The sequence below is a fragment of the Bos grunniens genome, chromosome 11 (assembly GCF_055505025.1).
Source record: "Bos grunniens cultivar Pamir isolate PY7600 chromosome 11, Bosgru_T2T1.0, whole genome shotgun sequence".
Taxonomy (NCBI): domain Eukaryota; kingdom Metazoa; phylum Chordata; class Mammalia; order Artiodactyla; family Bovidae; genus Bos; species Bos grunniens.
The window spans coordinates 7,456,790-7,473,399 of NC_141175.1; the positions used below are offsets into that span (position 1 = coordinate 7,456,790).

Genomic DNA, 16,610 nt, shown 5'->3' on the forward strand with positions numbered 1-16,610 from the left:
CTTCAGTCTTTCACTGTTTCTGGAATTCTGCATAGAATTTGTCTCTTTCACTAAGCTTTTTAGCAAACTAAACTATAACTTCATCACTTTCAAAAGTGATCATTAGTGATGGGGTTTTTTTAATAATAATGAAGGTATGTTGTAAATATTGCTTTGGAAACTTAAACAAATTAAATCACATAGAGCTTTCACTTTCCCTTATTCAGTACTCTTTCAAATTATTTTTTCTTCCAAGCCACACAATTTTCTTGATTTTCAGCTGCTCAGTCGTGTCTGATTCTTTGCAACCTCGTGGATTGCAGCATGCCAGGCTTCCCTGTCCTTCACCATCTCCTTGAGCTTGCTCAAACTCAGGTTCATTGTGTCCGTGATGCATCCAACCATCTCATCCTCTGTCACCCCCTTTTCTTCCTGCCTTCAATGTTTCCCAGCATCAGGGTCTTTTCCAATAAGTCGCCACTTTGCAGCAGGTGGCCAAAATATTGGAGCTTCAGCTTCAGCATCAGTCCTTCCAGTGAATATTCAGGATTGACTGGTTGGATCTCCTTGCAGTCCAAGGGACTCTCAAGAGTGTTCCCTAGCACCACAATTCAAAAGCATCAATTCTTGGGTGCTCAGCTTTCTTTATGGTCCAACTCTCACATCCATACTTGACTACTGGAAACACCACAGCTTTGACTATACAGACCTTTGTTGGCAAAGTAATGTCTCTGCTTTTTAATATGCTGCCTAGGTTGTCATATCTTTTCTACCAAGGAGCAAGCATCTTTTAATTTCATGGCTGCAGTCACCATCTGCAGTGATTCTGGAGCCCAAGAAAATTAAGTCTGTTACTGTTTCCATTATTTCCCCATCTATTTGCCATGAAATGATGGGACTGGATGCCACGACCTTCATTTTTTGAATGTTGAGTTTTGAGCCAGCTTTTTCACTCTCCTCTTTAACCTTCATCAAGAGGCTCTTTAGTTCCTCTTTGCTTTCTGCCGTGACGGTGGTGTCATCTGCATACCTGAGGTTATTGGCAATTCTCCTGGCAATCTTGATTCCAGCTTATACTTCTCCCAGCCTGGCATTTCGCATGATGTATATACAATAGGCTAAATAAGCAGGGTGCTATGCAATAGTATGACATACAATTAATCAGTTACATTACTGGACATTTGTCTCAAATTATTAGGGTTAGTGGATTTCTTTATGAACATTGAAGATTATTTCATTAGGACAAATTCCCAGAAGTAGAATTGCTAAGTCAAAGACTAGGGTGAAATCAGTTTTGCTTCTAATCATTAACTAATGTTAGAGAAATTCAGTCTAGCAGTTAGAGGTTTCAGTGATTCTTAAAAGAGTGCTATTTTTCTGATCTCAGAAATACCTATTGGAACTTCCCTGATGGTCCAGTGGTTAAGACTCTGTGCTTCCATCATAGGGGGGTTGGGTTTGATCCCTGGTCAGGGCACTAAGATGCCGGGTGGCACAGAAAAATTAGTAAATTTAAAAAATAAAATACTTAGGGCTTCCCTGGTGGCTCAGTGGTAAAGAATCCACCTGCCAACGCAGGAGACGTGGATTCTACCCCTGGTCTGGGAAGACCCCACATGCCACAGAGCAGCTGAGCCCCAACTACTGAGTCCACGTGCCCTAAAGCCCGTGCTCCGCAACAGGAGAAGCCACAGCAGTGAGAAGCCTGCACACGGCAACGAAGAGTAGCCCCTGCTCGCTGCAACTAGAAAAAAGTCCGCACAGCTGTGAAGACCCAGCACAGCCAAACAAACCAACCTAAAAAACAGGTTATAATATCCTTGTATGCCATGAAAACGTGTGCATTTCTTCCCATTAACCTGGCCACATCCCAAAGGCAAGGTGCTCCAGTCGCCGGAGCTGCTGGTGACTCTGAGACACACCAACTTTGCCAGCTGTTGACTAGCGATCCTTATAGCGTGGTGGTATCATTCATTTAGTGATGCCCTTGCTGCTGTGTTCTTGGAACTTTCACCAGAAAGTTCCTGAGGCTGCTCTACCTCCTCTCCATGTCACCTGAGGTCCTGTTGTCAGTGTTACCAGTGATTATCAGAAAATGGGACGTGCAGGGACTTTTACTTTCTACACCGTACAATTTTATAAATTTGAATTAGTTACCACAAGCATATTTTTGTAATCAGGTGAAAAAAAAAGAACTGATGAAGATGGAGAGAAGTCACATAACCCAGATTATAAAACTGGTGTGTTTAATTTTATCTATGACATGAAGTCAGCAGCTCAGGTAGTTGCCGCATTCTTGCTGTGCCTCCAGGCCAGGCTGTGTGCCCTTTTGGAATGCTGTATGCTGGTTTCCGGGGCTGATGGTTAGGCCATCTGCCCCCTAAGTGGAGCTGCTACAAGTTGCTGGCTATTGAATAATAAATATGGGCAGCCTTAGCTGTGGTGCAGAATAGTAAATTCAGAATACAATCTTGATTTAGCCTCCCCTTTCTTCCTGGCCTAAAATACAATTGGTTTCTCATCATGCTGAGAGTTCCTTGAACTGCAACGAGATCAAATGTGTTGATCCTAATGGAAGTCAACCCCGAATATTCACTGGAAGGACTGATGCTGAAACTGAAGCTCCAATAATTTGGCCACCTGATGAAAAGAGACAACTCACTGGAAAAGACCCTGATGCTGGGAAAGATTGAAGGCAAAAGAAGAGAGTGGCAGAGGCTGAGATGGTTAGATAGCGTCACTGCCTCAGTGGACATGAATTGGAGCAAACTCCGGGAGATAGTGGAGCACAGAGGAGCCTGGTGTGCTGCCGTCCATGGGGTCTCGAAGAGATGGACACGACTGAGCGACTGAACAACAACATGATGATGATGAAATAAAATATTGGAAGTCCAACTTCTCCAGAAGATACTTACTGCTGTTGGAACTACGACTGATGAAACCCTCTACATTGTGTTCCCCCAATTTTTGGTAATCGAGGAGGGCCTTTCTAAGTTCTTATATTACATACTCCAACCCAAGGGAAAAAATGACTTTTCAAAGCTCTGAGTTCTTCTGCAATGAATAGTTTGTCATTTAAGGAACAGCAATGGATACAATTCTGAGAAGTCTGAGGACCTGTTCAAAAAATTAATATATCTCATGAGACTTCCCTGATGGTCCAGCGGTTATGAATCTGCCTGCCACTGCAGGGGACACAGGTTTGATCCCTGGTCTGGGAACTAAGATCCCCCACACATGCATGCTCAGTTGCTTCGGTCATGTCCAACTCTTTGTGACCCTACAGGCCATAGCCTGCCAGGCTGCCCGTCTCCATGGGATTCTCCAGGCATGGATACTGGAGTGGGTTGCGATGCCCTTCTCCACGGGAAATTCCCGATCCAGGGATCGAACCTGCATCTCCTACATTGGCAGGCGGGTTGTTTACCACTAGCGCCACCTGGAAAGCCCAAGATCCCTCATTCCACAGCTCCTGAAGGGGCATGCTCTGGAGTCCTCGAGCCACAACAAGAGAAGCCGTGTTACGCTTCATTATGTATATGAGTTAGGGCATAGGGATCAGACTTGTCGATCCTAAAAGAAATCAACCCTGAACATTCATTGGAAGGACTGATGCTGAAGCTGAAACTCCAATACTTTGGCCACCTGATGTGAAGAGCTGACTCATTGGAAAAGACCCTGATGCTGGGAAAGATTGAAGGCGGGAGGAGAAGGGGACGACAGAGGATGAGATGTTGGATGGCATCACCGACTCAATGGACATGAGTTTGAGTAAACTCTGGGAGTTGGTGATGGACAGGGAAGCCTGGCGTGCTGCAGTCCACGGGGTGGCAAAGAGTCGGACACGACTGAGTGACTGAACTGAGCTGATGTATATGAATAGAACCAGTCTGTATTTATTCATTTCGTTAAAAGGTCAAAAGCCATAAGAAGTCCTGGTAAAATATGTGAGGGTATAACATAGTAAGAAAATCTACGACGTTCCCCGTATGAAAGTAAACACATCCCTTAGTACGGCTCATTTTCTCTGTTTATGACGACTGAGACTCAGCCAGCAGTATTCTTTTCTTAATGAATTGAACAGGAAGTAGCTGCACATTTTGGCCATGTTGATCATCTAAATTTAACTAACTAAATGGATTATAGTATTTTTGTCTTTAAACCCATTAGGATTTAGAAGCATTGGGCTGCAGCTTGGTTTCTAAAATATTGTTTCCTTTATTTAGAAACTGTAACTCTGACCTTTGAAGCAGATGTCGATAAAACAATGTTAAGAATTACCAAGCAGTGAAGTCACACTTAAGTGATACATACTTAGGCCAATTTGGATTTATTTGGGGAGATTCCCAAGGATTTGTTAAAGAAATTCCACAGTTCAAGCTCAGTCTTTCTGACTGACGGTGAAAGTGGTGTAGCGCTTATTTAAAGATCTCTGTGACTTATGGCCTCAGGCAATTGTGGTCATTCTGGACTTTTTTAGAATATTATCTCTAAATTCTGTAACTCTGACTCGTTAAAAAAAAAAAAAATCCTCTGAACTTCTCTCTGCCCCACAGTAATGTTGCCACAAGATGCTTTATCTTTTATTCTTAGAATGGGAACTTGAATGAAAAGAAATAGCTGATGGTCTTACTGAGGATGGAAATACTGTACCTCTTTAAGATAACAGTTGCTATTTTTAGACAGACTTACAAAGAGCTGGGAAATGGTGATGCTTCTAATCTTCACGCAGCCTTAGGCATGAGGAGATGCACTCTCGAAAATATCTAGTTATTTAGCAGTTTCTCCAAATAAGTTTTCGAAAATACTTTACTTTTAAAAGCATATTTGTAATAATGAGTAACTGACTCAGCCCTGTTGTTTGAGAGAGACTCTTGAAGTTCCAGTGCAAAGTAAACATCACAGCTTATGAAACAAAAATAGATTTCCATAGTAAATCTTAGTCAGAACAGTGGCACATTCCTGGGCCTGGAGTTCAACAGTGGGTATTAATTCAAAGCAGCTGGGTCCTGGGATGAGCGTTAAGACAGCCCTGTGTTCCGTCTATGGTCTTGCAGAACGTGATATGCGACGATGTTTTGCTGCTTCTAAGTGTTGCTTTATCTTTTTAATGACTCAGAGACAGACTGTAGATATACGAAGGCTTTTGCATCCTGAAGGCCAAGATTTTTCTTTTCAGAAAACTGCCCAAGACGTAATGCTTCTTTCACAAAGGGTAGACCAGTTCCTTCCCTCTGGAGTCTGTTTTCTTCCGTGCTCTCACTTTCCAGGCTGGACTTTATCCATGCTCTTCTTTATCTCAGTTTCTTCCGTAGCTTACGTGTAGCAGTCACCAAGCTGTATTTAGGGATTACAGCGTATGGGGCATTGCGAAACAATGAGTTGATAGGCTTATTAAAGCAATTTTGGGCTCCCCTGGTGACTCACTGGTAAAGAATCCGCCTGCCAATGCAGGAGATCTGAGTTCAGTCCCTGGGTCGGGAAGATCCCCTGGAGAAGGAAATGAAATGGCAATCCACTCCAGTGTTCTTGCCTGGGAAATCCCGTGAACAGAGGAGCCTGGTGGGCTGTAGTCCATGGAGTAGCAAGAGTCAGACACGAATTAGTGACTAAACAACAACAGAAAGTAATTATCTAGACAAAGCAAAAACATTAGAGATTCTGGGGAGTTCAGAGGAAGGAGGGTAACAGGCCCTTCCCATCAGGTGGACCTGGGGCACCTCCAGCAGGCTCGCCTCCTGTTCTCATGAGTGAAATATTCCACAGTCGTTATGATGGACAGATTGTCAGGAAGCATTGATCTGCTTATGTGGGCTGTGTGTGTGTGTGTGTACACGCACACATACGTGCATATTTAGTGATGACATTCTGATCCTTGTTTCAGAACTAAGCTATATTCAGTGTTCACCAAGTTGGATCATTTCTCCAAAATAAATCAGGAGATGCTCCACCTTGGTACTCTTCATTTATAAAAGAGATGAAGGAACCTGCCTGCCCTGGGGATTTTCTGACTTTTTTCTGAAGAAGGTTTGTGAATGAAGTAGTGAGTTTTTTAGAAATGGCTGGGTGGGGGGGGACGGAGGTGGGGGTCTACCTGGGAATTTCCTTGGTGGTGGGTTGTCATTGTCGCTTTTTTTCCATAGTCCTAGCAGAGTGAGACATGATAAAACTCTAGGTAACTGCAAGAGTTAAAAGGGTTTTTGAGTTGGTTGCATCACGGAAACAGATGGAGTGCACGTAGGTGGGAAGGCTACTGTTTAAACGGAGGGGGGTTACTGTGTATTGGAAGGGCATGGGTTTTACAGGGTAGCTGGGGACTGGCTAATACATGTGCTGGGGAGCACAGTAAAGCGGAAGCCGAAGCATATGGTCAGGAAGGGCGTTAAGAGGCCGCCGACAAAGAGGAAGAACGTGGCAGCTGGACTAATAACGGAGGGGAGATGAGACGTTGGTAAATTGGGTTTTAAGTACCTAAAGGTCTTAAGAAACTAAGAAATCTCAGGTAATAAGGAAATCAGTTTGGAAATGTTAATATTGATACCTGCACTAGGGAAATGTTTACCGAGAAACAGAGAAGGGAATGAAGGAAGCAGGTCTGAATGACCCCCGTGGCTTCACAGATACACAAATGAGCAAAGCGTGTCACGGAAGTGAAATCAGGTTAAGCCTTCAAGTCACAGAGGCAGGAAACCAATAAAGGACTTTGAGATGCAAAGAAACCGACCTGGAACCAGCGACTAGACAGAGGGTAGGACAGACAGACAACTCCAACCTTTTTTCTTCGTGTTGGCATTTGAATGGTTCTCTGTTTTTATCTTAAAAAAAAAAAAAATTAGTTTCAGTAAAACAAAGCAAAACAAGCAGACAAGAGTTGCCTTGGTTGTGTTGGAACAAGGCCCTTCTCCTGTTGTGTTCTTGGCTTGGTGTGGTAAGTTTGCCAAGCACACAAGCCAAGCCATCTCTTCACCTGGCAGGAGGCAGTTCTTGCCCTGCATGGACCTCAGATCGTCTTAGAGATTCATGAGATTATATTTATCAAGGCTCCTCCAAGGAATCTGAGGAGCTAATACCAGCATAACAATCATTGATATTTGTGGAGGACTTTAGGCTTTTCAGACATTCTTGTTTGAACTTTCAAATCGATTACACGGCTTGTCGGTAATAGCCTCTTTGTTGTTTGTGTGTAATTAACCAAACTATGAATTAAAAGAGAGAAACAAATTTAGGAGTTCTATTATTATTTAGGAGAAAAGCAATGCAATAAAACATTGGAAAAACCCTGATACTGGGAAAGGTTGAAGGCAGGAGAGAAGGGGGCGACAGAGAATGAAATAGTTGGATGACATCACTGACTCCATGGACATTAGTTTGAGCAAACTCCAGGAGATAGTGAAGGACAGGGAAGCCTGGTGTGCTATAGTCCATGGGGTCATGAAGAGTCAGACACAACTGAGCAACTGAAAGACACACACACACACACACACACACAAGGCTCAAAGAGGGCTCCATACTTAGTGCTGCTTTAAAATATGTTCTGAAAAAAACCATAGTGGAGGGTTTTAGAAAGACCCCTATAGATTAGTGGTTCACATGCCTTTTTAATTCATGAACTCTTTTGATAATTGGATAAAAAATATTATGGATCCCCTGTCCCTGACTCAAAAAATAAAAAATAGGATCAGAGGTTCCCATGAGGGAACCTAAATCTTGGTAATAAATATGTGAATTGGGCCAAGTGTAGACAATAAAGAATGTTGGTACATTTCAAACTAGAAAGTAGTGCCGTGTTAAGGCAATAATGGTGGGGTTTGTGAAAATCGAAGTGTAGTTGATGAGTTGGATAGATAGCATCACCCACTCAACAGAAATGAATTTGAGCAAACTCCAGGAGATAACGAAGGACAGAGGACCGTAGCATGCTGCAGTCCATGGGGTCGCAAAGAATCGGACACGACTTATTGAATGAACAGCAACAGAAGTTGTTTTATAATATTATGTTAGTTTCAGGTGTTGGCTATATTCCCCTGTGCTATACGGTATATCCTTGTTGCTTGTCTATTATAAATATAGTAGTTTGAATTGTTAGTCTCCTACCCGTAATTTGTCCCTCTCCCTTTTGATAATCACAAGTTTGTTTTCTATATCTGTGAGTCTGAGAATCATTTGTAATATTTTTTTCTTAGATTCCACCTGTAAGTGATCTGCTACAGTATTTGTCTTTCTCTATCTGACTTATTTCACTAAGCAGAATAGTCCCTAGGTCCATTCATGCTACCACACATGGAAGTGTTTCCTTCTTTTTTATGGCTGAGTAATATTCCAAGACATAGCTCAGATGGTAAAGAATCTGCCTGCAATGTAGGAGACCCGGTTTTGATCCCTGGGTCGGGAAGATCCCCTGGAGAAGGAAATGGCAACCCACTCCAGTATTCTAGGCTGGAGAATCCCATGGACAAGGAGCCTGGCGAGTCACAGTCCATGGGGTGGCAAAGAGTTGGACACGACTGAGCGACTAACACACAATATTCCGTTGTGTATGTATATCGTATCTTCCTAATCCATTCATCTGTTGGTGGGCGCTTGAGTTGCTTCTCTGACTTGACTGTTGTAAATAGTGCCACTATGAACACGGGGGTGCACGTATCTATTTTTCTGGATGTACACTCAGGAGTGGACTTGCTGGATCATATGGTAGTTCTGTTTTTATTTTTTTGAGGAACCTGCATATTGTTTTCCATAGGGGCTGTACCAATTCACAGTGTACAAGGGTTCCCTTTTCTCTACATCCTCACCAACATTTGTTATTTGTAAACTTTTCCTAATAGCCATTTTGACAGGTGCAAGGCAATAGTTCACTGTTGTTTTGATTTGCATTTCTCTAATAGTTTGTGATATCGAGCATCTTTTCATGTGCCTATTGGCCATCTGTGGGTCTTCTTTGGAGAAATGTGTCTTCAAGTCTTCTGCCCTATTTTGGATTGGGTTGTTTAAACAATTTTCAAAAAAAACCAGCACCTGGTAAATAGAATATGTTTGAGGAAAATGTGACACCCCCTACCCCCAGTCCCTCCAGTTTGCAATCCTAAGCTTTTATATATTATGTATAAACATGGGAAGTTCTCATTTTTTGCCTTAAGGCACGACAGCAAGCTCAAACGCGTCATCAAATGGCAGAGGACAGCAAAACAGATTACTCATCAATTCTACAGAAATTCAACCACGAGCAGCATGAATATTACCACACTCACGTTCCCAATATCTTTCAGGTAAGTGGTTCAGCTCTCTCAGATTTGCTTGGTTTAGAAACACGTTACTTGGAATCATGATTTCCAAGTATTTATAGCATTCTAAATTTCCTCTAACTCAAATCACTTTAAAAAAAATTTCAGATTAAGCACATACTGACATTAAGATGAAATGTAACATGAATTTCAAGATTAATCCATAGACTTTGTAAGTTTCCTTAGTTTGACCCTGCAACCATTCTTGGTCAGACTTAGAACTGTGATTCTTACATTAACACTCTTTTTGCTAAAAGGACCACTCTGCTCACAAAAATGCCAAACTAACCTTTAGGAGTCAGAGCAACATGAAGACAGTTGTAGGATTTGAGCAGATGACTGTCAACATTGGGGTGCATGTGTCTGTTGGAATTAATGTTTTCTTTTTTTTTTCTGGATATATACCCAGGAGTAGATCATATGGTAGCTCTATTTTTATTTTTTGAGGAACCTGCATACTGCTTTCAAAGGGCTACACCAATTTGCATTCCCACCATCAGTGTACAAGGGTTCTCTTTTCTCTGTATCCTCAGCAACATTTGTTTTTGTAGACTTTTCCTGATAGCCGTTTTGACAGGTGTGAAGTGATAGCTCACTGTTGTTTTGATAGTCCTGTTGTCTTTCCTTTGGACTGTTTTTCTTTGGGCTACTCTAAGTTGTCAAGAATAGTGTGAGAGAGGATACATGATGCTGTTCTCCCACTATGGGAATTTTTTACAACTTCAAGTTCCACTGTAGAAAAAATAACAAAAATGTGTACCCTGGTGTCTACACAGCAAACAAGAACTTCCAGCTTGCGAAGGAGAGGGTGAGACAAATTGAGAGGGTAGCAATGAGGCATATACATTACCATATGTAAAACAGATAGGAAGTGGGAATTTGCTGTATGACGCAGGGAGCTCAACGAGGCAGTCTATGGCAACCTGGAAGGATGGTGGGGGGGTTGGGAGGGAGGTTCAAGAAGGAGGAGACAAATGTATACTTATGGCTGATTCACATTGTTGTATGGCAGAAATCAGCACAATATTGTAAAGCAATTATCCTCAATTAAAAAGAAATAAAACAAAAACAAAAAAAAAACACCCAACTTGTAGAAGGAAGGTACACTAGTTAATCTCAGCCTGTGTTGGGTCAAGGCAGTTAACCTGGATGCCATGCTTTTGGTAAAGGATGAAACAGTGGCTCAAAGATGGAGGAAATATTTGAAATCCATTAACTGAACTGAACTGAACCAAATGGTATTAATAGTAAAACTACCTGCATTTCAGGTTCTTACTGAAATTGGAATGGAATTGTGTAAAGTGTACATTTAGACAGCCTCACAATTAGTAAAGTATGTGTCCAGCTGGCTAAAGTAGAAGCACAAGAAATTTATGGTTGCTTTAACTCTAACCTTTTTTTATTTGTTTTTGGCCACCTCGAGCGTCATGAAGGAATCTTAGTTCCCTGACCAGGGATCAAACTCCTGCCCACAGTAGTGGAAGGGCAGAGTTTTAACCACTGGACCGCCAGGGAAGTCCCTAACTCGAACCTTTTTGTAGGCCTATTTCCCTCCTAGAGAATTTTTTAGAGGTAACAATGCTGCCAAAAAACAACTTCTTTAAATAGTAGTAAACCAAACTAATTTTATGCAAACTCTAATGTTGCAGAAAATACAAGAGATGGAGGAGAGGAGGATAGTGAGAATTGGAGAATCAGTGAAGACATACGCAGAGCTGGACCGGCAGGTGATTCCCATCATTGGGAAATGCTTGGATGGAATCGTAAAGGCAGCCGAGTCAATTGATCCGAAAAATGTAAGTACTATAGTTTGGACTTAATGTATAACTGTGGTTCCATTATTTCCCTGTCCCTTCCCACAGTGACCATATTCAGTCATCTGAGAGTAGTTGCTTTCAGTGGTCACAAGTACTTTTCAACAATGGCAATACCTTTTCAGAGTTTTTTAAATTCAGCCCTCCGTGTTTTGGATTTAGTGTGGTCCCTGGCGCATTTGGGACTGTGGATGTTACTAAGTTTTGTTGTCACTGTTTAGTCACTAAGTCGTGTTTGACTCTTTTGCATCCCCAAGGACTGTAGCCCCCCAGGTTCCTCTGTCCTTGAGATTTCTCAGGCAAGAATACTGGAGTGGGTTGCCATTTCCTTCTCCAGGGGATCTTCCTGACCCAGGGACTGAACCACGTCTCCTGCTTGGCAGGTAGATTCTTTACTGCTGAGCCACCAGAGAAGCCTGAGAGGGTAGGTTTAGGTTCATGTAACAATGACAAGAGAGTGTCTTAAGAGTTTGTTTTTCCTCCCACATGAAGATGTCTGCCAGGCAGAGCGTCCAACCGCGGTGTGGGCAAATGATCTGCAAATCCTCAGGAATTCAGGCTTCTCCTAGTTCACAACTTTTGATGATATGACTTTCAAACTCAACATGGCTTCCATAGCTCCAGCCATCACATCCAAATTCCATAAAGCATTATATAGAGAAGAGTCCACACTATCTATTTAAAGAAGCTTTCTAAAATTGCTCACTGTGCTTCTGCCTACATCTCAGAGATCTCAGAAGTCAAAACTTAGTCCTGGGGCCACTTCCTGCTGTACAGAAGGCTGGAGAGTGAAGCTTTTTTGCTGGGTGGCCGTGTGCTCAGCTTAAAATCAGGGTTCTTATTACTCAGAAGGAAGGATGATTGGCTCTTACAAGACAACTGACATCTATGGCACACCTACAAATTCCATGTTAGCTAAAATAGCTACAACAAATTAAAATGTGGGCTCATGGTAGAAAGTTGAGATCTTTCCAAATTGTCTTCTCTAATAGATTTTTCTTTTTTAATCAGATATCATTGAGTTAGAATTTTATTACAAGTCACAGGTGCTTTTGTAATACTTTAACTGTACATCTATCTATCTTGGACACGATGGTTGTCATTTCCTTACCCATTGGTCTTCATCACCTGACCCCGAAAAGACTCTGAACTCAAAGTTCCTAGCAGGGGGACACCACAGAGTAGGCAGTCAGTTCCCTCATTTATTCAGCTAATAATTATTCTGTCATTATCATCAGGCATCATCCAGGTGCGAGGGATGCAGTGGAGGAAAAACAGAAGGGAGCTTACATTCTAGTGAACAAATATATATATAAAGGAAAATATTCGATAAATTTTTGAACCACAGTGAACCAAAGAAATTGGAGGGAGCATCTTTTTTTGCCTTGACTTTGTGTATGTCAAATTGCTTTAAGACCTTCTGATGAGAATCAGTTTATATATTATTGCATTTTTCAAGGGAAGGGCTTCCTAGGTGTCTCAGTGGTAAAGAATCTGCCTGCCAAGCAGGAAATGCAGGTTCGACCCCTGCATCAGGAAGATCCCTTGGAGAAGGAAATGGCAACCCACTCCAGTACTCTTGCCTAGAAAATCCCATGGACAGAGGAGCCTGGAGGGCTGCAGTCCATGGGGTTGCAAAGAGTCAGACATAACTTAGTAACTAAGCAACAACAATTTTTCAAGGGAATTGCATAATAAATGACCCAATTTTTCTGCTTTTTGGCAAAGTTGTTCTTAATATTCATTTCTCTAAATATAGAAAAGTAGTTATTAAAATTATCTTGAAATCTCAACTACATGTATAGCTTTACAAGTTATTCTTTCAAATGATAAAAATATTACTAGAAAAAAATTTGTTACTCAGTATAACTTCCTTAGAATGTCATCTGTGTGAGGGCATCATAGTTCAGTGTGTGGAAAGTATTTACATAGATTGGAACATATTTGTGTGTGATGGGTATCATTGCAGGATTCACAGCTGGTCGTAGAAGCTTATAAGTCTGGGTTCGAGCCTCCAGGAGACATTGAATTTGAGGATTACACTCAGCCTATGAAACGCACTGTGTCAGATAACAGCCTTTCAAATTCCAGAGGAGAAGGCAAATCAGAGCTCAAATTTGGTGGCAAATCCAAAGGAAAGTTATGGCCATTCATCAAAAAAAATAAGGTACTGATGACTGGACCCAGTGTGATATGAGTGTTACAAGGTGTGGAGATGTTCACTCTGTCTTTTAGTCTTTAAAGGAATGAAGATTTTTAAGCTCGTAGTTTCAGAATGCAAACAGAAGGCTAGTGTGCTGTTTTGTTTTAAGGCAATATCTCTCTTCGGTGGTGGTACCTTGGCCATGGCCATTTGTCTTATTTCAGATGCACTTATCACCTGCACCGTGTCACCCACACTAACAGACTACTGACCTCTGGCCGTTTCGCATCACGCCTTTCACTCCTAAGTCTCCTAGATTGCTGGTTCCCTGGGCTGAGAGAAGGGACGTTGTGCCACATTTCTATAACCATGTATCAGCATCTCTAATCGAAATGGTTTCCATGGATTAACAACTTGGTTTTGAGCTCATGTTAACATATGTATCCATGAACATTTTTTATTTTCTTTCTAGAGTGTGATACGTAGGTGCATGGCAGCATTAACCTGGGCATAAAGTGGGTGATCGAGGCGACATGAACCGCTTTAACCTTAGAATAATTTAAAATTTCGTTTTAAGACTGTCTTGCTGTTTTCACAACCTTAGCATTTAAGGACTTTCATTTTCTCCCATCCAGCTGTGTTAGTCTAGGTGGCCTAGAAGTATTTACCCTTCTGGCTTAGACTGGGTTAGGGTACCTAGTTAGAACGGTAGTTTGCATGTCAAAGTCTGCATGAGCTTCTTGTCAGATATTTCTTGCTCTTCTTCTGTTGCTTTACTTACTAAAACTCCCACTTTCACCATATTCTCCATTTAACATGTCCTTCCATGTTTTCCTTTGGACCATGGCCTAAATTTTTAATTGTTTGTGTTTGACTTGCTTTGGATTTCAAATATTATTTGATGCTTATTTTTGTTTTGTGTCTTATCTTCTTGTTTCTGATTTTTTACTCTGTCACCGCTCCATCTCTTACACGTAGCTTATGTCCCTTTTAACATCCCCCCATCAGCCTCCCCCACCTCCCCCTGCCTCTGCCTCACCCTCTGCTGTTCCCAACGGCCCCCAGTCTCCCAAGCAGCAAAAGGAACCCCTCTCCCATCGCTTCAACGAGTTCATGACCTCCAAACCCAAAATCCACTGCTTCAGGAGTCTAAAGCGTGGGGTAAGTTCTCCTCTCAAGTCCTGTCTCTCTGGTGCGCTTTGGTTGCGTGTTTTGTTCCGCATAACTTAATTTTGTTTGTGAATGACTCCATTGTGTTTTCCCATAACATAAAACAATAAGAACCTATGATTCATTATAGCCAGAAAGAAGAGCCACAGAGAGCACAGAGAGAGCAAAAAAAAAAAAAAGAAAAAGAAAAAGGAAGGAAGCAGGATGGATGGAAGGAGAGAGAGGGGAAGCCAGCCAGCCAGAGTTCTTTTTTGTCTCTAATCCATTTTGGTGGGACCTTGCTTCATTTCCTTTCTGAAATATCTAAGTCATTAATATTTTACCTTGATCTAACTAAAAAATGGAAACTTAAATTTGGTTTCTAAAGCTAGCAACATTTGAAGAGGTGAAAATCACTGCATAGTCAGAAAATATTTGCTTAATAATTACTGAAACAGTGTATAAAGAGGGTACTTCTCTCTGAGCTATGCCTCCAGGTCTGCAGGGAAATGGTATGGGTTACAGGGGTTTCTTTAGCTGTTTTCAGTGAATTTACAAGATGTTGATCAGATATCTGGGAACAGATCTGACTGCATAAGAGCTAGTGCAGTACGTATCTTGAAAGGGTGACGTAACAGCAGCTGACATGTCCTTTGCCAGACTCTGTTTTACGTGCTTATTTAATTCTGTCAACCACCCTATGAACCTAGGTACTAAGATTTCTTTATTTTACTGATAAGCAAACTGGTACCTACAGAGATGAAGCTAGGAAGATATATAGCCGGGATTTAAAGCCAGAGAACCTGTTTATGATCTGAGAGTCTATGTGTTCACACTCAAGAAGAACCTGTTTTATTCTGACTGACTCAGTTTTGCCGTCCTGATTAAGATCGCGTGTGCTTAAGTCACAGGGTTTTATGGAATTGATCAGCAGCCCAAAGCAGATACCAGTTTGGTTTTTCAGAAAAAAATTGGAACAAGGTCATTCATTTGTAGCCACCTGAATAAACCTAAATGGTCAGTCTAAGCCATCTCAAAACACTCTTTATAATGAATAATGGGTAAACAAACATTAAACACATATGTGGTAAGGTTTTCTTTTATTCTGGTCTGTGAGAGTTACAATATGGTTGTAGTGGAGATATGTTCCTTGTAACAAATTTTTTCTTTTCTTTTCCTCTGTGTATAAAAGATGTTAAAAAAAATAGCTACATTGTTACCTTTTAAAATAAGGGGCAAAACCCTCATTTTTTTATATGCTGATTGCTTTGGTAATGAAATCTGAGTTTTCTGCAAAGAGTATAGTTGGTGGAATTATCCTGTTTTAAGGTTACCCAGCATATCAGGGTAAGAATTCAAATTTAATTTCCTGAAGATTTCAAAAGCGCCTTTGTCAGAAGGCAGAACATAGCTTCAGCAGTGGATGGTGGCTCATGTTGAACTCTATAATTAGATCTCCATTATGCTGGCTTTTAGAATTAATTCTCCATCCATCTCAGCTCCTTGTTCATGGGAGAATCTCCAACAGATGACTATAGGTCGCTATACTAGACTATCAACTAGGAAGCTTTACATTAACTGTAAAACAGTTACCCCACCTCTGCTGCTTCCAAAACCTTTACAGAGCACTCATTTATTATATTTATAAAAATATGTCTGCATTGTCTTTTGTAATCTCATAATGAAAAATGTCGAATATTCATGGTTTTTCACTGTTTGTGTATGTATCTATCCCGTTCTTCCGTCAACATCACAATCTTGGTGGCAAATGGTTTCTGAAGCATGTTTCATGTGTTCTCTAAATGTTTAGGAAGAGACCGAGAATGTCAGTAATCAATAAGCATAAGAAAAGATGGCTAGGAAAAAAATAAACACTTGAAAACAAAAACAGTGAAGTGAGAAATGGGTTATTTTGATAAATTAAAGGAACGCCCTTCTCTTTAAAAAAAAAAAAACATAATTAGCAAAATAAATTTTATTTCTTACGCCTCAAATCTGTGCTCAGCAAACCTCTATCTTTAAAAGAAACTTCCCAAACGGTGAGTGTGTTTTTGAGAATAAACACACACACACATGAGGCATCAGTAAATAAGTATAAACATATTTTTACTTCTCTCATTTTTAGTTGATCTGTTTTTAGGGTCAGATTTGATGTGCTTTTCTTCAGGAAATAGCAGTGCGAAAAAAGAAAAGGAAATGCATCATAGAAATAAGATAAGGAAGTTTAAAAAAAATCTGAAGTTT

The 16,610-nt window shown here is 41.1% G+C and overlaps 1 protein-coding gene across 20 annotated transcripts in view; it reads left to right on the top strand.

Moving 5' to 3' along the window:
- Window positions 1-16,610, top strand: part of FNBP1 (formin binding protein 1) — a 132,442-nt gene that overhangs the window by 90,958 nt on the left and 24,874 nt on the right. For 7 of the 20 annotated variants that reach the window (XM_086324536.1, XM_086324539.1, XM_086324540.1 and 4 more), the window contains exons 7-9: window positions 9,117-9,245; window positions 10,910-11,056; window positions 13,044-13,241. In XM_086324536.1, coding sequence (XP_086180662.1) covers window positions 9,117-9,245; window positions 10,910-11,056; window positions 13,044-13,241 — 474 coding nt within the window. Of the gene's footprint in view, window positions 1-9,116; window positions 9,246-10,909; window positions 11,057-13,043; window positions 13,242-14,195; window positions 14,379-16,610 lie in introns of all 20 variants that reach the window. The other 13 variants (XM_086324523.1, XM_086324524.1, XM_086324521.1 and 10 more) reach the window with 3 other exon arrangements.